The sequence below is a fragment of the Crotalus tigris genome, unplaced genomic scaffold (assembly GCF_016545835.1).
Source record: "Crotalus tigris isolate CLP2741 ecotype Arizona unplaced genomic scaffold, ASM1654583v1 scf7180000017641.3106099, whole genome shotgun sequence".
In the NCBI taxonomy this organism is placed as follows: Eukaryota; Metazoa; Chordata; class Lepidosauria; order Squamata; family Viperidae; genus Crotalus; species Crotalus tigris.
In genome coordinates, this window is record NW_024096535.1 from 155007 (window position 1) to 179369 (window position 24363).

The 24363-nt window shown below is 41.0% G+C and overlaps 1 protein-coding gene and 1 long non-coding RNA gene across 3 annotated transcripts in view; one reads left to right on the top strand and one right to left on the bottom strand.

Moving 5' to 3' along the window:
• Nucleotides 1-24363, bottom strand: part of LOC120304603 — a 109413-nt gene that overhangs the window by 73817 nt on the left and 11233 nt on the right. The window lies entirely within an intron of this gene.
• ACVR1 (activin A receptor type 1) overlaps nt 1-24363 on the top strand; it is a 91842-nt gene that overhangs the window by 33789 nt on the left and 33690 nt on the right. For both annotated transcript variants that reach the window (XM_039335382.1, XM_039335384.1), the window contains one exon: nt 14802-14875. In XM_039335382.1, coding sequence (XP_039191316.1) covers nt 14802-14875 — 74 coding nt within the window. The remainder of the gene's footprint in view (nt 1-14801; nt 14876-24363) is intronic.

The window sequence follows — 24363 nt, forward strand, 5'->3', positions numbered from 1 at the left end:
GGTAAAAGTAAAATATATTAAGATGCATGTATCAGCCCTCGAGATATGTTATACTCCAGATTTCACAGGGGCTAAGGCAGAAGAAAAAGTATATCTGAAAGATATAAAATCAAAAATGGTTGCTTCAAACTGAGGTGAAATACACTTGACATTTTCTATGATAGTCAGTTAACCGGTGAAATTAAATCAATTATCCTTTGAACATTATGAGAAACTATAGACACTTGCAGGTTTAACCCTAAGTAAAGACCCTTTGCAGAGGGCTTCTGGAGTGCTGCTCCTGAAATTGTCACAGGGCTCTAATCAGCCTCATGATGTTGATAGAGGTGACCTAAAAGTCAACTTTAATTGCATGTTCAGAAAAAAAAGAAAAGAGGGCCAGCAAAAAAGAACATTAGAATTCCATGACTGAAGTTGAAATAAAAGATCAATTTGTCTGCTGTGTATTAATTACATTTCTTGAAATGAAGAGAAGAAAGACATATTAAATCTTAAACTGTGCTCAATTATTCTTTATAATGGTAATATGGAAATAAAAATATAAGTAAGCATTCTTATACAGGTATAGCCCACGCACCAAATAATCAAGCAGTAACACAGGGATATAAGAAGCAAAGTACAGATGGGTACAATTACACAACAAAGCCTCTGTTATTTTGCTATACCCGAATATATATTAAAAGGCAAATAAAAAATTATTTATAGATTAGATTCAGAAGGCCATTCAACTCAACACTGACTTGGATTGAGTGTAATGGGTATCCTGAATCTCTCATCTATTACAGGGGTGGGGTACATTTTATGGCTTAATGGATAAATAGGAACCTGACCAAGCATGTTGAAGTCTCTGTGTTGGCAGCAAGAAAAGCCACAGCCTGCTCTTGGTATGCAGCCTCCCAGCGCATTTGCACAGATGCCCCTCTCTGTTTGCATATACTCATATTCCTATATAACAGTTAGCTGTGGTTCTCCTCTTTCCTTGACTTTTATTATTATGGCTTGCAAAAAGCCAACATTTTCCCCTACAGTTCTTCCTTGATTTACGGCCAAGCTACTAGAGAATCTTGTAACTCTTCCCTTCAGTAGATAGTTGAGGCTAACAATTGTTTGGGTTGCTTTACCTGTATTTCATGGCAAAATAAGCACATGTAGATATATCCTGTTAAGATTTGGTTTCCCATTGACTTAATGTGAGTAATTGGACTACAAAATGGTTGTAGGGAGGTTGGAATTTATTATCTTCCCATTATCCTAAGAAAACATCTTGTGTTGAGCGGCATTCCTGATCACAGTGAGAGTTGTAAACAGGACAGATCCATGCAATAGTGAATGCAGTTAGTGAATTAGTGGATCCCAACAAAGTTCCTACATGTTTGTGAAGTGAAGAGCAAAAATTAACAGAAATTTCCTTATTTTATTGCATATTTATGTTCCTTCTAGGAATATTTAGTACAGGGTTAGGCAACTTGGCTCTTTTATGACTCATGGACTTCAACTCCCAGAATTCCTGAGCCAGCCATGCTGAGGGAAAAGGGAGAGGTTTCCAAGCTGAGCCATGCTGGCTGAGGAATTCTGGGAGTTGAAGCCCACGAGTCATAAAAGAGCCAAGGTTGCCTATCCCTGATTTAGTACAATTCAGTTTATCCAGTACTTTGCAAAAGTACTGAAGCCTAGTTAAAACAACAAATCAGGGTAACTTTGCATAGGAATAACAACTGATGATAGTCACAAATATTACTAATATAAGCAGTTCTTGAATTACGATCACAATTGAGCCCAAAATTTCTGTTGTGAGACATTTGTTAAATGAGTTTTGCCCCATTTTACGACTTTTCTTGAACACAGTTGCTAACTGAACTAGTGCAGTTATTAAATTAGTAATATGGTTGTTAAGTGAATCTGGCTTCCCCATTGACTTTGCTGGTCAGAAGGTCATAAACAGTGATCACATGACTCCAGGACACTATAGACGTCATAAATATGAGTCAGTTGCCAAGCATCTGAATTTTGATTACATGATCATGGGGATGCTACAACAGTCATGTGAAAAAATGGTCGTAAGTCACTTTTTTCAGTGCTTTGAATGGTCATTAAACTATTGTAAATCGAGGACTACCTGTATTCCTTCTTCTGTATATATTTGCCTCTAAGCCAGACATGTCAAACACAAGGTCCAGGGGCCGGATGCAGCCCGCGAAGTGGTTTCATGTGGCCCGTGAAGCCATCCTGGAAACAGTGAGGGAACAGCCCCCTCTGCCTTGGCCCTGGCCCAGGCCGGCTGGGAGGGAGCCAATGTACAATTTTGTGATGGCCATCTATGCTGAAATGCATTCAGTCTTAGCTCCATAAGCCCCCCCCCCCGCATGGCCTGAGAGGAACAGAGAGGCTCCTCCAGTGAACCATGCCTTGGCACTTGCCCTGGTCCCACCCCCTTCTGCCAGAGACCCTCAGATCTGTCCCACTCCTGCCCAGGCCCCCACAGACACCCTTGACGCGAACGATGTAGAGCTGGCCATACCCACCCAGTAGGCCACACCCACTCCATCCATGCCCACCCAGTAGGCCGCACCCACCCTGGCCACACCCACCAGGCCCTCTGAGGGCAACCACAATGCTGATGTGGCCCTCAATGAAATTGAGTTTGACACCTCTGCTCTAAGCCTACTGACAAATTAACAGAACAAAGCCAAATTATTTTACAGAACATCTTTAAAACAAGCTTACATATCTCTCCACCCTTTCTATTTTTCCCCAGGAAAAACAAAATTACCTCTAGAAACTTGGGGTTACTGTGGAGAAATTGACCGATCAAAGGGCTCAACATTTTTGTATTTTAAGCACATGTGTGATGGATATATTAGAGAGTGTTCTGACACTAATATGTGTTAGGCAGTTTTATCCCTTAGTGTTTGCTCGCTTTCAATAAGCTTTCAAAAACTAGAATCCCTGCATTAGGGTTACCTTTAATAAAAAGACAAAAAACTAGAATCAATCAACTAGAATCAAAACTATTTTACTTTTGTTGGAAGCAAATAGTTGGGTGGTTTGAAAGCTTTTGATAGAGTGTCAAAGGACTCCTTATATTACAGGAAAGGTCAATACTTCAGATTCCATCACTTTAGTTTGGTTCTAGTTTTTTTTATCTTTCTATTAAAGGTAATCCTAATGCAGGGATTTGTTTAATGCAGGGGGACGTAAAAGATGGATTGAATGTTACTTTTATGCTAGAGCAGGGGTAGCTATGCTGATTCAGAAATTCTGGGAGTTGAAGTCCAGGAGTCATAAAAGAGCCGAGGTTGCCTACCCCTGTGCTAGAGTAACCTCTCTTTGAAAAATCATCCAGGTTCTTTATAGCAGGGCATTTCAACCTTTTCACTGATTGTACCACTTTTAGAATATAGAAACATTCAAGTACCACCAGTCACCTAGCGAGGTGTCAAAAACTTGACTAAAAAAAAAAATGGAAAAAAAAATGATAAAGTACAGGTAGTCCTTGACTTACAACAGTTTGCTTAGTGACTGTTCAAAGTTACAACGGCAATGAAAAAAGTGACTTATGACCATTTTTCACACTTATGACCGTTGCAGCATCCCCAAGGTCATGTGATTTACATTTCGATGCTTGGCAACCGATTCATATTTATGATGGTCACATTGTTCCAGGGTCATGTGATCGCCTTTTGCAACCTTCTGACAAGCAAAGTTAGTGGGGAAACCAGATTCACTTAACAACCATGTTACTAATTTAATCTCTCTCTCCCTCTTTCTCTCTCTCTCCCTCTATTTCTCTCTCCCTTTCTTTCTCTCTCCCTCTCTCCCTCTTTCTTTCTCTTTCTTTCTCTCCCTCTCTATTTCTCTCTCTCCCTTTCTCTCTTTCTCCCTTCCTTTCCTCTTTTTCTCTCTCTTTCTCTCTCCCTCTCCCTCTCCCTCTCCATCTCTCTTTCTTTCTCTCTCCCTCTCTCCCTCTTTCTTTCTCTCCCTCTCTATTTCTCTCTCTCCCTTTCTTTCTCCCTTCCTCTCTTCTTTTTCTCTCTCTCTTTCTCTCTCCCTCTCCCTCTCCATCTCTCTCTTTCTTTCTCTTTCCCTCTTTCTCCCTTTTCCTCTCTATTTCTCTCTCCCTCTTTCTTCCCCTCTTTCTCTTTCTCTTTCTCTTCCCCCCCCCCTCTCTCCGATTGGGGATCTATTTGGAGGTGCGGAGGGGAGGAGAGCGGCCGAGGGCTGCCTGTATGACCTTGAAACGGCCACCTTTGGAAGTACCAACGCTGCTCCAGCCTGGCTCGAGCCAGGCAGAGCAGGCGATGGGAGAGGAGTGAACCGATCGCCTTCCCGGCAGCTGGGACTCCGGCATGCCTTCCCGGCCAGCGGGGCCTATGGTAGTGCTGGAATCGCACAGCTCCCCAGGAAAGGGACTTCCTGGCCGCAATTCTCAGGAGGTGGGGCACCCGGGCGCAGGGCCAATCAGGAGCGCTGCGAGGGGGCAAGCCTGCATGAAGAGCCATGCCCTTTCTGTGGGGAACACGATGAGGAAGCCAATCAATCGTGGGATGTAGATTCTGACGGGTGGCCGGCCTGAGCAGAGATGCCGGCAATCGCCTCGATCCGCCGCCACTGCGGCCCGATGAGACCGCGCTGCACCCAACAAGCAGCGCATAGTGTCCAATGAGTGCTGGCCAGGGGGTGGTGCTTGAGGGGTGACTACTGAGTATGCACCATTGTGGCTGTCAAGCGCCATGGGCTCGACATTCCTATGAGGCGGGGCCCACGGAGCCGGCTGCCGAAGCATGCAGCAGGCCACCGGAAAAGCCACGCAGGAGGAACAGCTGACGGCAGCCTATCAGGCGGCATGTGGCACTCTGGCACACCCCAGGACTGCCCGCCGGCGCCTAGTTAGAGCAGCTGGCCAGCGGTCTGTTGTGGCCAGCTCCAGTGGCGGCAAGGATTCCCTGGCGTCATGGAACACGGCACAGCAACATCACTGATTGGCCAGGCATCCCAAGGTCGCCGCCGGCGCTTGGTTGAAGCAGCTGGCTGGTGCTCCTTTGTAGCCGGCTGTGCTGGCAAGGGCAGGAATCCCCCACAGCTTGCGGCTTCTGCTGTGGTGCCTGGATCGGTTTCCCAGTGTGCGGGCGTTGGAATGTTCGATCGGTATTGGGAGCAGAGCTCAGCGAGCCCAGAGCAAGGAAGCAGCCTCCTCTGCCCATGGCTGTCTCCCGAGTCACCATCAGATGCCTATCATGGGCAGGTGGCTTGAGCCAACGAGGTGCCAGCAATCGCCTCGAGCCACCGCAGCCCAATGAGACCGCGCTACACCCGACAGGCAGCGCTCAGTGGCCAATGAGTGCCAGGCGGGGGATGGCACTTGAGAGGTGACTACTGAGTATGCATACCATTGTGGCCAGTTCGGTCGGTATCGGGAGTGGGGTGCGGAGAGCTGAGCTCAGGAGACTGGATCAAGGAAGCAGACCCCCCCCCACACCCACAGCTGGCCCCCGAGTCACCATTCTCATCAGCATCAGCAAAACAAACATGGGCCTCGATTCCCACCTGCTGCTGTGAGATGAGTCCTCCAGGAGGGCGCACACTGTCTGGCCGCTTTGCTTTCTCCTCCATAAAGCTGGGCACCTCGGGAAGAGGAGAGGGGGGAAAGACTCGAGCCCCGGGAAGCAACGTGAGGGCTGTGAGGGGTATTGCAAGCTCACGGGGGTGAAGAGGAAAAGAAAATGGAAGAGAGTGAGGCCGCAACAGAGAAAGAGAGAGAGAAGGGGGAAAAGAAGGAAGGGCGGTTGTGAGGGCGTTCAGGGCCGCGACGTGAGAGGTCTCAAACACCTACCTGCGAGTGGATGGATTTGTTCCCTTCAGGCTCGCACTTACTTCTGAAGTAAGAAGAGGGGGGGAAGGGTGACACGGATCCTGCACAAGTAGTCTCTGGGGAGGGTGGGGCCTCGCTCCGCATCTGTGCTCTTTGCACGCCCTCAGTAGGGTTCCTGAAGGCCGTCGCCAAGCAGCTTGTTTTCAATTTCAACAAGCAAGTGAGCTGTGAAGGAGGGGGGAGGAAAGCGATGCCGCAGGGGGGCGGTGGGGGGGAGGAAGGCGACGCCGCATACCACCAGCCAGGTAGTTGTGTACCACTAGTGGTACACTTACCACCGGTTGAAAAGCCCTGCTTTATAGAAAAAAACATAGGTGAAATTTTGGCATTATTACAGTGGCTTCTTTGCTTGGGTTTAACCTGTGCAAAAATGTGCTTTATTGCATACAGATCAGGAATGAGAAATTGATATTTTTGCAGATATAATACTTCTATATAGAATTGGCTGGACTTTTAGAGAACTTTGATCCCAACTTCACCTATGACTACTTTTGTTTCCTAATAGTACCTATCCTGCTTAGTATCTCATATCGGAACTTCTCATTTTTATTTGCTTCCACATAGTTCTTAGAATGATGGTTCTTCATATACAACATTCTCACCCACGTTTTCATTTGTCAGCATTCAAACCAAAAAAGTTAATTGTACATAAGGAGCCACAATCCACAATTGCTGTAACCACAATCTTGTATCCATTATGTAGCATAGCTGTAGTTCAGTTCAGTGCTGCCATGTGGACAAATTCCAAGCTTACAATTGAGCAGTCACTTTTCTTCTGGGAAAATGAGATACCCAAAGAGCAAAACATAATATAGAGTTTCTCCTCCTACAGTGTCTCTACTCCTTCTCCTTGGTTTTTCATTCCCAGGTTCTTTTTCAAAACAAGGGATTTAACCTTGTGCCCTGTGCATTATCCCATACCTGACAAGTTTACTGAAGAATTTTTTGGCATTGTAGTCAACAAACATCAAAAAGAAATGCTGGTTGACCAGTGTCAACAAAGGTTGCTGGGCGACTGTGAGAAAAGAGACAGCTATCAAAATGCATGTGGCTGGGTTGTGTTTGTTGGGCAGCATTCATTCAGTAAATCTCTTACATTTAGTGTGCTCCAAAATGTATATCTAATGTAATTCTGAGACAAGAAGTTGGTCAGACAAGGGTTGACATGACAGCATGGTTATTAACCTTTAATTACTGACTTAAATGCCATTATTTACCAGCTGAGCTGATTCCACCTCTTCTTTCAGATTAGTTTGAGTTCTCTTGGATTCAAGCAGTACCTTAAAAACTTCTGCAATATGGCCTCTCCCTGGATTTCACTCAGGCTATAGGAGATCTATTAAAGAAAGACGTTTAGTCATTGAAGCCCAGAATGAAAGAGGATTCATTCCAAATTCTGTCCAAACTTGGTTTTAACCATGTAAGGTTAAAACCAGTCAACTACATCAACTCACTCATCATTCCAACCCAGCAAAGGTTCTTCTTCAGAGCAAGATATAATAGTACACCCTCTGTGATTGTATACAGTACATTCAGCAAATCCCCTATGAAACCTCTCCTGACATTGGTGGTTCATGTTGACGCACTGCTCCTTTTACAATGATATTTGAGGAAGACTCATCTTCCATTTCTTGCTACATGCGCTGAATTATCCTGGGGAACCTCTTGGCAGTTGTCTCTCATCAGGCAAGAAAACTGCTATCCCCCTTAAGGGGGGGATATGAGGATATCCTCATACTTGGTTCATTTATCGTATGGTAATGTGGATGCTTCGTTGGTTTTCTCCTCTCTCTCTCTGCTGTAATTAGATTATATGTGTTCCATTTTATTCAGTCACTGGCCAAATAAACATTTCATACTTAACCTGTCAAGCAGGCCCATTTGTGTTGTGATCCCAGAGCAGCCTTTCCTGTATTCTAGAAAGTAGCATTCGTGGCTGCTCTTTTCCAGCACTCCACTGTGCCTCAAAAGCTTGTTGTGACAGGAAAGTTACAGGAGAAGAATGATTAAACTTGCTGTTTAATCTTGTCATGTGGCAGAAGTTACAACATTAGGGCTCCCTAGAGATTACATATAAAGTGTCATGAATTTTAAGGGAAGCTGTTCCCGTGAAAGACTTTCAAGAGTAAATAATGAAATGCCCCTTAGAGGGAGAATGTGCCTTTTAGATAGAACGTTCCTCCTCTCTGTCCCAGGGCCTTTTGTTTTTCCCAATAGAGACAAAAATAAGATACACCAAAAAAGAGTTTTCTTAGCAAATAAACCAAAAAAAGAACACTCTATTTTCAGGTGCCGGGGAAGAGCGAAGTAGCACACACAGGCTGCATTGCAGCATTTAGGTTTCTAAATGTGTTCTTGGCTTAGTCTATCATATTTGCAGATGGCCTACTCTCTGGGGATATGCTGCAACCTTTTTAAACTGGCTTCCCTCCTCCCTTTACTATTCTTCTACAATTAGCTCGCTTGTTGTCTCCCAAGACATTATACTGTCTTTCCCTGCACAGATTTGTATTTTGTGGTGAACATATTTAATGAACAGCTGTGTATCTGAGTCACACTGCAAATTATCCATCCCCCCCCTTCCCTCCCCGCCTTTAGCAATAAGGTAAAACTTCTCAGCTGAAGTGTAAGCAAATTCTATCAGCTTTCCCCGTGGGATGGCATTGGGGAAACTGGAAAGAAAGGGTGGAGTTGGCAAGTGCATGCATCAACTCAAGGCGTCTTCAAGTTGAGCTCAACTCCTAATGACTACGTAATATATCTAGGTATGCTTTTGGGCCAAAGTACAGCATAGGCTTGTCACTCCTTCAACTTTCCAGTATAAGTTGTACCTAGGAACTTCTTAGTAGGGTCCTATCTAAGTTCTAACTCGCTGTGATTCTGGTTTTCTTCTTTCCAACATCAGCCAGAATCCCTAGGTGCTGCGACTTGTGCTGTGTTGCACTCTGTGTAACTATTTTTTTTCTCTTTTGACGGCGAGAAGATTGTGCTTATAATACTATAATGTCTCCTAATCGCTCAGGGTGCAAAAACTGTAACTGGTAACTTCTTAGAACGAGTGTTTGTATGTGTGTAGAAATTCTACTGGCTAGAATTGCTCAGGTTTTTATTTATGGCAGCAGTCCTTCTGTAAGTGTGAATGCAACATATTGTTAACACATTTTAAATAATCTGCTGGCTAAAATAGCATGTCCTTCATTTATGGAGAAGCTATTCCGCCACAGTGTCTCAGGTTAAAGGATGTCGAGGCACCTGATAAGGACTGGCTCTTGTCAGTAGAAAGGTTGCCTTGCCCTTGTTACAGCCTGCAAGAATATGTATAGTTTAAGTTTGTCTGTTGCGTTACAGCCTGCAAGCATTGGAAATATGAACGGCTAAGCCTTGAAATGCTCCCTTGGCCAAGAAGAAAACATCTGGGGCATATCTTCAACCCACGATTTCTTGGCTTAAATAATCCCCACCCATTAGCACCCAAGCCATGAATGTCTGCATTCCATCATGTGCAAGTGCTTGGCTTAACAAATTATTGATGTGTCTAAATTGTTCACACAGAGGGAGGAAGACCAAGAAGCATTAGCTCATCTTTCATAAAAGCAGCATGTTAAATTCTTCGCACAATACAGTACTGATAATGCTAATATTGATTGCAGAAGAACTCATTTGCTCTTTTCCAAGCGGGCTACTTCTATTGCTATGCGTGTCTTCTTCTATTGGAAAGTGTAAAGAATTCTGGCCCCATAGATTTTAAGAAGCACGAGTTGTGCATGAAATTAAGGGCTCTTGTAAAAACATTAAGAGAGTTATAATTAACATAATGGTACAAACTTCTGTAGAGTTAAATATGTCCTTCCAACAGTTTGGGGAAGAATCTGGAGTTAAAGGTACTCCTTCCCCATCTCTGTTCCATAAATCCAGTGGAAAAAAAAAGGGAGAAACATCTAAATTTTTGTTTCCTCCTCTTCAGTTGGTTTTCCTGAGTATCCAGTTGTATTGTACTTTCCTATTACAGCCTTGCCAGAATTGAACTGAAGCCTATCTGGAAATAGAATTGATTAGAAACTATCAAATTTTCCTGCTCCTTTGTCCAAGGAAGCATCTCCTTTCTGTCCTCATCTCCTTTCTGTCCTCGTAAGGCAGGAATGCATTGTTGTGACATTTCCTTTGTTGCACTAAAATAGCTTTCCCTGACCTGGTGTTGTCTTGACATGTTGGGTCACAGCTGTGACCATCCCAAGGTCCCAAGGTAGTAAAGGCACCAGATTGAGGAATGCTCTAGCTAATGTACTCACAATGTTGGCTTAAATATTGCAAGTTACCTATGCCTGTGTACATTCTTGGGGTAAGTGTCAGTTAGCTTTTTTGACTATCTATAGTTACCCATAAACTCACAAGCATGCAGGGGTCTTGAACCATGGCAGACAAGTGATTTGTAACATGAGAACATTTCAGAAGCCTGTAAGATTTTTCTGGGGAGAGGTTCTCTTCCACAGACTTAGTGAATAGACCAGCAGCCCTTAAAATCAAAGATACAGGCATCATCTAGTGTTCTTATGTTTATTAAGTATTATATTTTAAATAATGATGTATTAAGCATAATTATTAAGGGGATAATTCATTCATTGTCTTGTAACAGCAATATCTTTAGAGTAATGGATTCTGTCAATATATCTCATATTTTGCAAAAAGACAATATAATTAAACAAAAGTCTTGCTTCACATTTTAGTAATCACTTATTTTTTTTAAAAAAAAAATCTTCATTCGTATGACATTGTGATTCATGTCATACATGGAATGAAAAACAAAATACACAGAGGGTTTGTTTTTTAGAACAAGCATTAACTCATATCACTTTTTAAAGACAGTGTTAAATGAATGTTAATTGCTTCATCTTAAATATGCAGAATGGGTTTTTATAATAATAAGCTGTACATTTTGATTATTCTCAGTGATAAACGATGAAGCAGATGAATGTTATGTGGATATTTTCTCTCTGGTAAGTCCATCTACGGAAGTTATTCTGTAGCCATTTGCAAAGGGCTTTTGAGAGCAGCAATTTCATACTGTTCTTGCTCATCATTGCAAAAGGTCTGATTAGCAGTGCTGTAAAAGGGAGCAAAAAGCCTAGTGGCACCTTAAAGATGACATAGCCTTTTGTGGGCTAGATTTTGCATTGCCTAATGGTCTGGCTGTATCCAGTATAGATGTCATTAGCAATGCAAAATAAATGGACAGCTTTACAGGAAACTCAGAAAGTTCAGATCAAGGACACTTTTAATCCATAACAGTTTATATTAAAATTCATTTGACTAGTCTGTAAAGTGTTAAAAATGTTTGGATAGCTCTAGAACCTTTGCATTTGCTTAGTGTAATTATATGACCCACTAAAACAAGTAAACAACGCCATTTTTTATTTAAAAAAATGGTGTTCTGTTTGGCAAAAGTAGTGTGGCTTGCTTACTGGGCTGTCTGGATTGCCTTTCTAATGTAGATAAAAGAGCAATTAATAGGTAATACAGCAATTAATAGCAATTAAATTTAATCTAGGAAATATTGCCTTTGCAAAAAAAACTGCATACAAAAAAATACAAATATTGAAAGAATAGTGGATTAGTAATTCTACATAAATTTAATCAAAATTGTATCTAGTAGTGATGTATTGTGGAGCATGGGTATTTGGAGACCACTGCTCCTTAACAACACAACAATGGGTATGTTTAGCTCATAAGTGCCTTCTAGTCATGACCAAAATGCTAGGCCCAGCATCTCTTCCTGATGCAACTATTATTGTCATTGTTGTTATTGTTATTCTTCAATTGAGTTAAGAATTGTACTAGAATTTAAAACACTAGAGGAAATATACACAGAAAAAAACCCTGGATATTAGCATTTCGGGTGATGCTGTAGATGATCTGTAAGTTTTGCTGAGGGGAGATGATGATAATGGTGATGTTAGATCTGTGTAGATACTATTCTTTTTTTTCCTCCAAAAGGACATGTTGGGTACATAACATTTCAATACATTGTCAGCTTATTTTATCAAATGTACATTGCTGTCCATCTCACACAAGGTGACTCTGGGTGGCATATAACAAAACCAACCCTTAAAATCAAATATAAAAATCAATTAAAACAATTAATCCACATAATAAAACCAAGATTGTGTGAGTGGTTAATAACAATAACAACAATAATAATAGAGTTGGAAGGGACCTTGGAGGTCTTCTAGTCCAACCCCCTGCTCAGGCAGGGAACACTATACCATTTCAGACAAATGGTTGTCCAGTCTCTTCTTAAAAACTTCCACACGGTGCAGTTTAGCATCTACTTTGGGTTATCTTAACCGGGTAGTAATGTTCTTTCAACAACTTTAGGAGTTATATATGGTAATTATGTTGATAGTGGTTTAGATAATGCTGTTGGCATACAGGTTAGAACAGGGGTCCCCAACCCCCGGTCCGTGGACCAGTACTAGGCCGCAGCATGCCAGCAACTGGTCCGCATAAACAAGGAAAGCCCCATTCACAGACAGTACACATAACCACGCCCCCTCTGGTCTGCAGAAAAACCTCTCCACGTAACCAGTCCCTGGTGCCCAAAAGATTGGGGACCTCTGGGTTAGAGGAAAATATAACATGAAGTGGAAAACAAAATAGGACAGAATTGCCCTATAAGGAATAGCTTGGGAGTCATAGGCAGTCTGACAGTATTCCTTCTGTGGCCATAGAAGCCTCCAAACCTCCAAGGTGTGCTAAAAACATTGGAGAACTTGGCGGGAGATTCTTGTGGAATTTAAGGAAGAAACACTACATTCTTAAGCACATTGAAACCCCAATGTATTATCCTTCCAGAATGTCTCAGTGCATCTATCCAGCAAATGAGACTTGCCAACCCAAGGTCGATAAAGCATGTCTTGGATTCAAGCCATTTCTTCATTCCACTGCTCCCTAAGTCATCTTCTTCCCCTCACAAGATGGCTCAGTTTTCAGTGACCCAGAGGGTTGTGTTTTCTGGGCTTTGATGATCTTTTTTTTTTTTTTTTTTTTTTGCTTAATAATCATCCTTCGGTTGTTTCATGTTTATCTAGGTGAAAGGCAGCAGTGAAACTTGACTTCTTGGCTAACGTTCTTGGCATCTGTTTGTGGAGTTGATGTGTGTTTTCAAAATTAACAGGCTTTCTGTTAAGGTCTATTTCTGACTTGCTAGAATATACAGGCCAGCAGCATATCCTACATTCTCTGAGCAAAATGGCAGCCGCAAAAAATATTAACATCCCTTCCAAAAGTATCTTGGCAGGACTTCAACTGCCTAAACAGTTTGTTGGCTTATGCTAGACAATTTAGTGTAGTAGCGAGCTGGGCTCTATTTCTTCTTAAGCATTATATATCAAGAAGTGCTTGACATTTGCCTCCCTAAGGGTATCATTTAAACAGCTTGTCTTGATCAATAGGATAGTTTCCTGATAGGTTTCCTGATACAAAATCTGTGTTTTTGGCAGGCTAAGGCTGCAAATTGTTCTTTCCTTTTGCTTTTGCTCCTGCAAGGTCTAGCACTCAAGACCTGGTTTGTATTTTGCTGGGTGCATAAAGGCTACCGTTAGATAGCGTACATTTTGTTTTATACCGATAATCATATATGTAGCATTTCAGCAAAATATTCAAATGCCGTATAATTAGCTTGAGTACATGTAGCCCAAAGCATCCATGAACTAAATCTCCTATTGCACACTTGGAATTTGGTAATGTGGTTTTCCCTTCCTTTTGTCCCTTCCCCATCTAGTACTCACAGTTTTGTTTGCTGGTGTGTGATTTTCTAAAGATAAAGTTAGTCTGGTACAGTGGTTCTCAACCTTTTTAATGCCACGACCCCCAACCGGTCGTAAGCTGAGGACTACTCAACTGGTCGTAAGTCGAGGACTACTCAACTGGTGCAGCACCGTTTGCAGAATGGGACTTTTGGCGGGCTCAGCAGGGCAGAGACAGCCTGGACAATTCCTATTGGCTTTTGAAAGCCAATAGAATTAGACTCCATTCAAGAGAGTCTATTCTATTGGCTTTCAAAAGCCAATAGAATAAAAGGGAGTAGCACAGCTAAGGAAAAGGGGAAAAGAAAATGGCAGACTGCGTTGTTTGGCGACCCCCGTGAAATGGTCGTTCGACCCCAAATGGGGTCCCGACCCACAGGTTGAGAACCACTGGTCTGGTAAGAAACATGCAGAACTCACACCTGTAAGATTAGTGTTAGCAACAGCCTTTGAACAATAATATTTCTGTTGGTTAAGATCTCTCCTCCTTTGATATTGAATACAATACTTTAGGTCTGGCTTTGGATTTTTATATATATATATTTTTTTTTGTATTGGTCAAAATATCTGCCTCTGCTTTGGAGTCCAAATATTACACACTATACCTGTCCATAGGAGTCAGTTTGGTGTAATAGTTAAGATACCAGGCTAGAAACTCTTCTAGTGCTACCGTAGGTAGGATTGAGTGGGCCAGTCACTCTCACTCAGCCCTAGGAGGAAGGCAATGGCAACCACCTTCAAAATTTTGCCAATAAAACTGCAGAGGCTTGCTAGACAGTCCCAGGAGTCAACACTAACTAAAGGCACACAAATAGTCTATCCACGCCTCTGTTTATATTAACTGCTTGTTTGAATGGCTTTGGAAAGCCCACAGTCTCAAATTTGAGAGTCATACTTGTGAATGCATTATTCTGTAGACATTGGGCTGCTCTTATAAGGTTGTATTTTTTGCCATTGCAGAATCTAGCCTCTTACAAACTCACCACGTTACTCAAGCGATTATTAAATGTGGATGGAAAAGTGCTCGCGCTTGTTGAACAGTGCAGAACTATCAAATATAATTGGTACATTAGAATATGTTTAGTTGTGATTTTATTTTTAAAACAAGAATCTTTTCCCTCTTTTTTTAGATCTACAATGATAAATGGACTTATGATTGTTCCTGTTCTTGTGATGTTAGTTTTTCTTTCACCAAACAAGGCTGGTAAGTATTTGGGTTTCAGATCGTATCAGCAAAATGTACTTTCACATCACTGATGTGTTTCTACAGGTTATATTGATTCAGTGAGAAGAGCTAACTACACAGTGGAACATTCTTCCCAAATTCATTATAATTTGAATTCCTGTGCTAAGCAGAACGGTGGACTGGCTGGCCTAAATGACTACTTCCAGTTCTGCATCCTGGAAAAACAGAGGATTCCATCTCTGTTTCTGGATCAGTAAAAACAAAATGTGCTTGGGTCCATGTCTTAGATTTTGTGTGAGTTCCTCTCCCAACTACCATCAGATTTAGTTCTGTCAGCAAAGTTGGCCATGCTTCTGGTGTCATTTTGGAACACAGTTAAGATTTAATCTTAGCAGCGCCTTCAAAAATTAAGAGTGAGGAGATGATGAAGGCTGCACCTGGGATATAGAATGGCAAATGCAGTGTTGCGTTTGTCTATAATAGAAATGTAGGTCTTTTGGGATATTTCAAACCTATTGTTTGGGATATTTCCAACCTATTTATTGTGCCACTGTTGTTTTCTGAGGGGTCCTGGTGCTCTCTGAATTTGGTTGTTTCTTTTAGATGTTTCATTACCCAAACCAGGTAATATCATCAATGCTACTCTACTCCCTACTAGGCCTGATTATGTTAGCTAGTTGGGTAATGAAATGTCTGCAAGAAAACAACCAAGCTCAGAGCAATAGCAATAGCACTTAGACTTATATGCCACTTCGCAGTGCTTTACAACCCTCTCTTAAGTGGTTTACAGAGTCAGCCTATTGCCACCAACAATCTGGGTCTTCATTTTACTGACCTCGGAAGGCTGGACGGCTGAGTCAACCTTGAGCCGGTGAGGCACGAATTGCAAGCAGTCGGCAGTCAGCAGAATTAGCCTGCAATACTACAATCTAACCACTGCGCCATCACGGTTCAGAGAGTACCAAGGACCCCCCAGATCAACTCCCAGTTACGAATATTCTCCTTCATTGGTTCTGTTGTTGTCTGCTTAGAATCTAGGGATTGAAGGAACATATAAACCCAATGAATAAGTAAATTGTAGCTGGAATCTCTTTATGTCTTGCTGTGCTTCTTTTCCTAAAAGGAATGGTTTGGGACAAAAAAGTGATGGCCTTCAGCCCAGAAGAACTTGTCAGGTTATATAAATAGGTTATTGGCATAACACTATTGTGCCATCAGTTAAATGTGTCACCAAGAAACAAAGCAGTGAGCAGTTTAGCTAAAGTTAATGTAGGTTTAAAATTTGGTTTTTCCTATTTCAAGAGTCCTTCATGTTTTGAGGGAGTTGTGTTTTGGGTACGACCATTTCTGTATGGGTATGAAATGAGCATGTTGTGTTTTCATTTTCCCATCCACCCTCTTTAAATTAGTGATAAGCTTTATTCTTTGAGTGCCCCGACTTGCTTTATTCTGAGCTGAACATAACTGAAAGCCTTTGATAGGGGAGGAATGTCTAGTGGTACCCATTGTACAAACTTCCCTTTATCTTGCTAGATTCCTGATATTTATAAGGTCAGGTATTACTTAACCCCAATAAGAGGAAGCTTTTTGCTTGTTAAGAGTTCTCAGCCTTTAAAGTTGTAGTAGCATAAAATTGCAAAAAAATAACTTCTGGGATGATTGGACAATGAAGGATTTTTCTATCTACACTGAAGCTACCCATTAGAAGTAACTTATAAAATAGAAATGAGTGTCCTCAGAAATGAGGCTTGTATCAGTGATATATTACATTAGAATTCTGATAGTTGTAAATGGTAATTATATATGGAGGCATATGCATGCATGTCAGTGGAGATTTATTTTAGATCAGTGGTTCTCAACCGTTTTAATGCCGCGACCCCCAACCGGACGTAAGTCGAGGACTACTCAACCGGTCGTAAGTTGAGGACTACTCAATTGGTGCAGCACCATTTGCAGAATGGGACTTTTGGCAGGCTCAGCAGGGCAGAGACAGCCTGGACAATTCCTATTGGCTTTTGAAAGCCAATAGAATTAGACTCTATTCAAGAGAGTCTATTCTATTGGCTTTCAAAAGCCAATAGACTAAAAGGGAGTAGCACAGCTAAGGAAAAGGGGAAAAAAATGGCGGACTGCGTTGTTTGGCGACCCCCGTGAAATGGTCGTTCGACCCCAAATGGGGTCCCGGCCCACAGGTTGAGAACCATTGTTTTAGATCCTAGATGTCTTCCCTTACTCCAGGAACCATGAAGTATTTCTCTTCCACTTGTTCAGACAACTTGAACAGTATCTTCTTTTCTTTAGGACAATTAAAAACATTGTACAGGTAGTCCTCAACTTATAACCATTTGTTTAGCAACCATTCAGAATTACAATGGTAGAAACAGAAGGATTGTGCAGCATGCTTATATAGCATCTGCTGTGAGGATATTCCCAGTTTGCCAGGCTGAACCACACAGTTTTCACCATTATATTTTAATGCCTTTTTAACAGATTAATATAGACAGTCTATCATACTGCTTTTAGGCAGAACCTTCTACTGGATTTTGCTCTTTCTCTTCAACATATCACTTTCAATAAATACACATCAAAAACAAGTATTTGTCAGGATAGAAAATTTAAGCAAGAAAGCTACATGTTCAAATACACTGCAGTGTACTGCAAACTGTGTCACAGCATGACTGATAGAGTAATACATTTTCTAATGCCTGCTGTGTTGTTTTGTATAGCATTTGTTAGTTCAGATGGTATGTGGAATGCCTATTAAATCCAGAGGTTTTACAGTTCCCTTCTCCCAAGACAAGTGGTTAAAGATATGCCCAGGTGTTATTTTACAAAGGGAAAAAAGGACAAGAAAAGACAAGAAAAATCAAAAATTGTCAGCTGCAAAGCAGGTCGAAACACCCAAAGTTTTCTAAAAGGAGAAATTATTAAAACGTAAGGAATATGAATCAATATACAATCTGTTTGATGGTAATTTATTCTGTTATGGAAAATACTGTAAAAATGCATGAGTGGCCACTGTGGAAAGAACAATTTTTTAAAAAATTTTTATTTGAGGTCTTTTGAACAAAATAAATATTTTCAGAATTGTATATTACTGCAGAATGGCAAGGGATATGGAAAATTCAATGGTAGTGTCATAAAATTATATTTATGAAACCAGTTATTAGCTTGGTCAGAGAGTTTCAGATTCAAAAAAGTTGTGCCTATGAAGATCCAGAAATGAGGCAGAAAGCTGACAAGGCAACTTTGCTTATTTATATCTTTTCCAAAGTTCACATTAGTTTTTCTATACAGAAATAGTGAAAACGCAACAATGGTGGCAGAGCCCTGATTTACAACACTGAAATCATAAAAGATTAGAATAACCTTTATACCCTCAGATAGTATAAGAGATTAGGGGAATTCATCAACAATGATGTGATGTCAACATAATGTAAAATATATTCTGTTAATATAATCAAATAGACATCAATAGTCATCTTTTGTAATACCCACCAATTCCATTGTCATAACTGTTTACAGTTAAAAAGTGCAGGTAACACCCGTGGAAAGTGTTAAAAATATTTAACCTGTGAATTGCTAAACTAGATCTGGAGTGCCTGGTCCTCCTGATATTGTTGAACAACGACATCCAGCAGCCACAGCAACGGGGACCAGGAGCTGTAGTTGAGCAACAGCTAGATGTAACAAGTTCCCCATTCTTGTGCTTAAAAAAATTGCAGGAGTTCAGGAAATGAAGGGGCCTGCATGATTTACACATATAAAGAAATTTCATATGTATGAATACGCCATGAAAATGTTTTCTTTTTTTAAAAAAAAATACTTGAATATCCAGAGTCCTGGGCACTCTCTGAGTTGGTTGTTTTCTTGCAAACATTTAATTATCCAACTAGGTAATAGCATCAGTGCTAGAAGGGGGAATGTGGATTGCCACTCTCTACTCTCTTCTAGCAAACCCCACTCTGTTGTAGTATTGATGATATTATCTAGTTGGATAATGAAATGTCTCCATGAAAACAACCAAGCTTAGAGAGTGCCAAGAAGACAATTAAGCAGTCCCTTAGGGGGCAAAATATGTATTCTGAGCCTTGATTAGTCCTGTGCTTATTTTTTTCTGACAATTACTGCTTTCAGAATCTGATAACCTGGAGAATAAATCCAGAATGTCTTTTTGTTTTTTCTTTACTACTACAATGTTAATGATTTCTTCCATTTACAATATTAACATTTATGTGTCCACCTCTCTTAATAAGCAGACGCTATGTTCGGTCAGATTCAGCAGTAAATTGCTCTGTTAAAAAAGTATTTTGTTTTCTTATTTTTTTTTTTTTTTTTTTTTTTTTTTATTAAAAGTTTTATAAATTTTACAAAAAAAAACAAGAACAATACATATACAAAAGAAAAAAAAATTAAACAATACATATAAAAAAAACCCCCACCCCACACCCCTCCCAAAAACCCTCCCTTCCCCCCCCCTGAGCTTCCCAGAGCAGAATATAGGCTTAAGCTTGATATCTATAATATATATAAAAATAAAACTTATGAAAAAGCTATATAATATTTTTGTATAAACTAAATTGTATAAATTTTATCCATTTGTCCCAGATAGCAAAAAACTTCTCTTGCGTTTGTTGCTTTAAGAAAGCCGAAATCTTTGCCATTTCTGCCAGATAAGCTACTTTAAAAAACCATTCCTGCAATGTAGGCAAAGATTCCTTCTTCCAATCCAATTAACAGCCTCGCGGCTGTGATCAAGTTTAACATCAATACAACCTCCTTTGTATCACAATCTGTAACAAACCTAACAAAAATAATTGCGGAGTAAATTTTACCCTCCTTCTAAAAATTCTCTGGATATTCCACCATATTTTGATCCAAAATGCTTTTATCTCTCTACATGACCACCAAATATGATAATAGGAAGCCTCCTTATAACCACATCTCCAACATCTGTTAAAAAAGTATTTTAAAACTACATTCTAATCAATAACTCCATAATTATTGCTTGAGTACAAACTATGTTCATAAATATAATATACCAAACATTTTTATCAATAAGCCAACTTGTAATAACAAATTATATAAAGTAATCTGGTTTTATATCTGTGAAAGGTACTAAACGTATCACAGATTTCCCTCTCCCCCACAAAACCAGAGATATCCCCCTCCCTTGCTTCAACATTTCTTAAAATTTTACTTCTCTGCTGAAGGGGAGGTGTTGGCATCCTGTAAACTGAGTCTTTTTAGTAGGGAGGAAAAGATTTCAATATTCATATCAGAGCCCCCTCATCAGATGCTACAGCCAGGATTTTTTTGGCTCTCAAGCTATTCTGGCTATATCTTAAGTATTATCTGGTTGCATTTATTCTGAAAGTTATATGTTTGAACTTGCATTTGTGTTCCTGATGGGATGTTGGTAAAAGTGATGTGGCAGAAATAATGCCACATTTAGGCTTACTAGAACCTCAAATTCTGTCAAAGAACAATAGAAGGGTTATTACGATAGGCCTTTAAAGCAGTGATCCCCAGACTTTTTGGCTTTGCGGACCGGTGGCAGGGGGAGAGGGGATGGTTCTGCACAAACAGTGGGTGCACAAATGGAGCTTCGCACGTGAGGGTAAGCATATGCTGCGGCCCAGGGGTTGGGAGACCCCTGCTTTAAAGGAAATGAATGAGTTTAAATTTAAGGGGAAAAAAAGTTTCCCTTGCCAGTCGTGTCCAACTCTAGGGGGCAGCGGTCATCTCTGATTCATAGCTTAAGAGCCAGCATTGTCCGAAAATGCTTCCATGATTATGTGGCCGGCATGACTGTACTCTGAAGGTGGGAGGAACGCTGTTACCCTCCCACTGAAGTGGTACCTACTTATTCACTTGCAGTTATGTGCTTTTGAACTGCTAGGTAGGACAGGAGTCGGGGCAAGCAACGGAAGCTCGTTCCATCATGTGGTACGTAGGTCTAGAACTGCTGACCTTCCGGGTTGACAAGCCCCAACGTCTTTAACTGCTTGGCTACCGTGCCCACAGGTTTAGGTTAGCAGAGGGCAATTTCTGCAGTCTCAGAAATCATGCCAGTCTTTGCTTGGCTTGCAAACTTTGCCAGACTCCAAAAGTGGATGCAAATTGGACCTTGATGGAAGAGGGAAGGGATTTTGTCCCTTAAACTCCCAAACTTCTGAAAAACAAAAGATTTGCCAGATAATATCTGCGCCCTAAATCTCAGTGAACTTCAAAGAGTTCTTCGGATGAGTTCTTGACTTAAGAGATTTGACAAGGTTTTTGCCCATCTTCTTTCAAAGTCAAAAAAGCAATTTCTCTGGAGTGTTTCTTTAAACTTAGGAATATCTTGTTTCCTTAGGTGCAGAGAACAGTGGACAAAACAGTTGGAGTGACCATATAGGAATGCTTCTGGCAAAGCCAATCAGGTTTTTGCTGATGTTGGCTGCATTCCACTCATCTTGACTTGTAAATCTTTTTTCAGAATTAAGGCTGCTCTTTGGACCTTTTCCTTCCAAATTGCTTTGGGGAGTAGAAGAAAGGTGTTTTCTGAGGGAACTGAGGTGACTGTAAACTTTACTGTAAAATAGTAAAGTTGCTTGTACCTATTCTGCCCTAAATCCTTCATTGAGGACAATAGTTTTAAATAAATCTTTTAACAGTTATTTGTCTCGTTTTGGACATTGTGCAGCCTAAGGTGGACTAGACCCTTGAGGTATGAAACCAAGCTTATAAATAATTAATTGGGAAAAATGCCTATTTGTTTGAGATAATATAGCAGGGTGGTTCTTGTTGCATGATATTCAAAAGTGTGATGATGATGATGATGCAACCCTGAAGATTTCTGGGTGATAGTAGTTTTCTGAATCCTTGTCAACTTGGTCTTTCATTAAGAAGTCATCCAAGTCATCTATAGGTAGTCGACTTACCACAGTTTGTTTAATAATGACTGTTTGAAGTTACAACAGCACTGAAAAAAATAACTTACGACCCGTTTTCCACACTTATGACCATTGCAGCATCCCCATGGTCACGTGATCGTAATTCAGATGCTTGGCAACTAACTCATATTTATGACGGTTGCAATGTCCTGGAGTCATGTGATCCCTTTTTGTGACCTGGCAGGCTAAAGTCAGTGGAGAAGCCAGATTCATTTAACAAACATGTTACTAACTTAACAACTGCAGTGATTCACTTAACAACGGTGGCAGGAAAGATTGTGAAATGTTGGCAAAACTCACTTAACAACTGTCTCACTTAGCGACAGAAATTTTGGGCTCACTTGTGTCTTAAGTCAAGGACTACCTGTAATCGTTGAGTTTACAGAGCACTAAATAAAAAGCATTATATTCTTTAGCTTCATAGTAGCTTCTACTATGTAGTTAGCTTCTCTGTTGTATTCAGTTCAAAGCTAAGTGAAGAGCTAACTCTCTGGAAAAGGCTCTGAAGGTGAGAAAGATGAAAGGAAAGAGAAAAGGATGACCAGCAACAAGGGACTCAGTTACAGTAACAATGAATATGGTGGTGGAAGATCTGAAAGACCAAGTCAGGGATAGAGAAAATCGATGTAGTTGCTAAGAGTCAACAATCATGGGATGGCACATTATCAGTTAGAAGACAAAGATTTTGATTATTCCAATAGGAGAGAATATTTGTAGCTCAGGGCTAAACTGTGGAGTCCTTGGTGCTCTCTGAGCTTGGTTCTTTGCTTGCAGAAGTATCATTACCCAACTAGGTAACTTTCCTGGTTGGATAATGAAATGTCTGCAAGCAAACAACCAAGCTCAGAGAGCACCAAGGACCCCACTTTGTTTATTGACAAATCAGATTTGTTTTGGAGTTGTAGTTTTAAAATACAAAGCATGGAATCGCAATCAGGAAATAAAATATGTGCCAGAACTGAAAATCAGGGTCCATGCCATGAATTTATTTTTAGATGCTGTTTTATGTAATTAGCTCTGTTTTTGCTTCACAACCATATGTTCTTTTTCCTCAAGTTTAAAACTGTATAGCTTTGATTATATATAAATATGCAGACATGTATAGATATGGATGCAGATATATAGGTTTCTATTGCTTTGACAACAAGGCACCTCCTAGAATAAATGTCACTGTTTCCAGACATAGCTTAGCACTCATCTTATAAAAAATATATTTTGGCTGGTTACCAATTGGGTTTCAGTCTGTCTGTACATATGTACAAAGTGCTTGCGTATCTCCAGAACTCCAGCTGAATAGGATCATTAAGTGATCAGTGGAACATTTCTAAGGTGCAGGACCCACCCTCACCTTCCTGTCCCTTGTCTGCCCTCTCCAAAGACCTGAAACCACTGCTTCAGGGCACAGTTTCAGTCTCCTTTCTCTCCTTTCCCTCACACAAACACAAAAGCAGGTGAATTTTCAGCAGATCCCCAGAAGGCTGGGATTCTCAAGAGTCAGCATATGTTTGTTGTTGTTGTTAATTGCGAAGTCGTGTCTGACCCATCGCGACCCCATGGACAACGTTCTTTGCCTTTTAGTACTGTCCATGGCAGTGGTTCTCAACTTGTGGGTCGGGACCCCATTTGGGGTCGAACGACCATTTCACGGGGGTCGCCAAACAAGGCTGTCCGCCATTTTTTCCCCTTTTCTTTGGCCACGCCCCTGGCACCCGGTGATGTATAAGTGGTTGGGGGTCACTACAAAATGGGGAACTGTATTATGGGGTCGCGGCATTAGAAAGGTTGAGAACCATTGGTCCATGGGGTTTTCATGGCAAAGATACTGGAGTGGTTTGCCATTTCCTTCTCCAGTGGATCACATTTTGTCAGAACTCTGCTATGATCTGTCCGTCTTGGGTGGCCCTGCACGGCATAGCTTATAGCTTCATTGACTTACACAAGCCCCTTCGCCACGACAAGGCAGTAATCCATAAAGAGGCAGCATATGTTGGTTGTCACAAAAGACCATCACACTATTACTTGGCTGCGTTGTTTTATTTTTAGACCTACTTGGGAGGTATTTGCTGCATGTTCTGTTTCATATGCCAAGTACAATTGCCTTTCCTTGGCAATGATGTACGTAAATGAGTAGATAAGGAGTGTTGTTTATTGCCACATCTTGTGTGTTCTGTGCCCTATGCCCTATTCCAAGTTGCCAGGTAGATGCATTCTGTCTTCCTCCAAGGCTGTTTGCTTGATAAATTTAATTCTTTCATCCTTCATTCCTTCATCCTAATTTTTAAGTGTAATTCAGTATATCCTCTGAGAAGATATTTGTTGCATGCATGTCATGATCTCTCTTGGGTGGGGCTTGATATTACTGTACTGTACATTATTGATAGTAACCAGAAAACCCACAGAAAGCTGTGAAGACAAAGGGAGAAGAGTCAAAGGTTTCTGAGAATCTTTATAGAGATTTCTCCTCCTGCTTTTTGAAATGCCAGTTTCCTTAGGCCAGTGGTGGTGAACCTATGGCATGGGTGCCAGAGGCGGCACTCAGAGCCCTCTCTGTGAGCATGTACGCCCCAG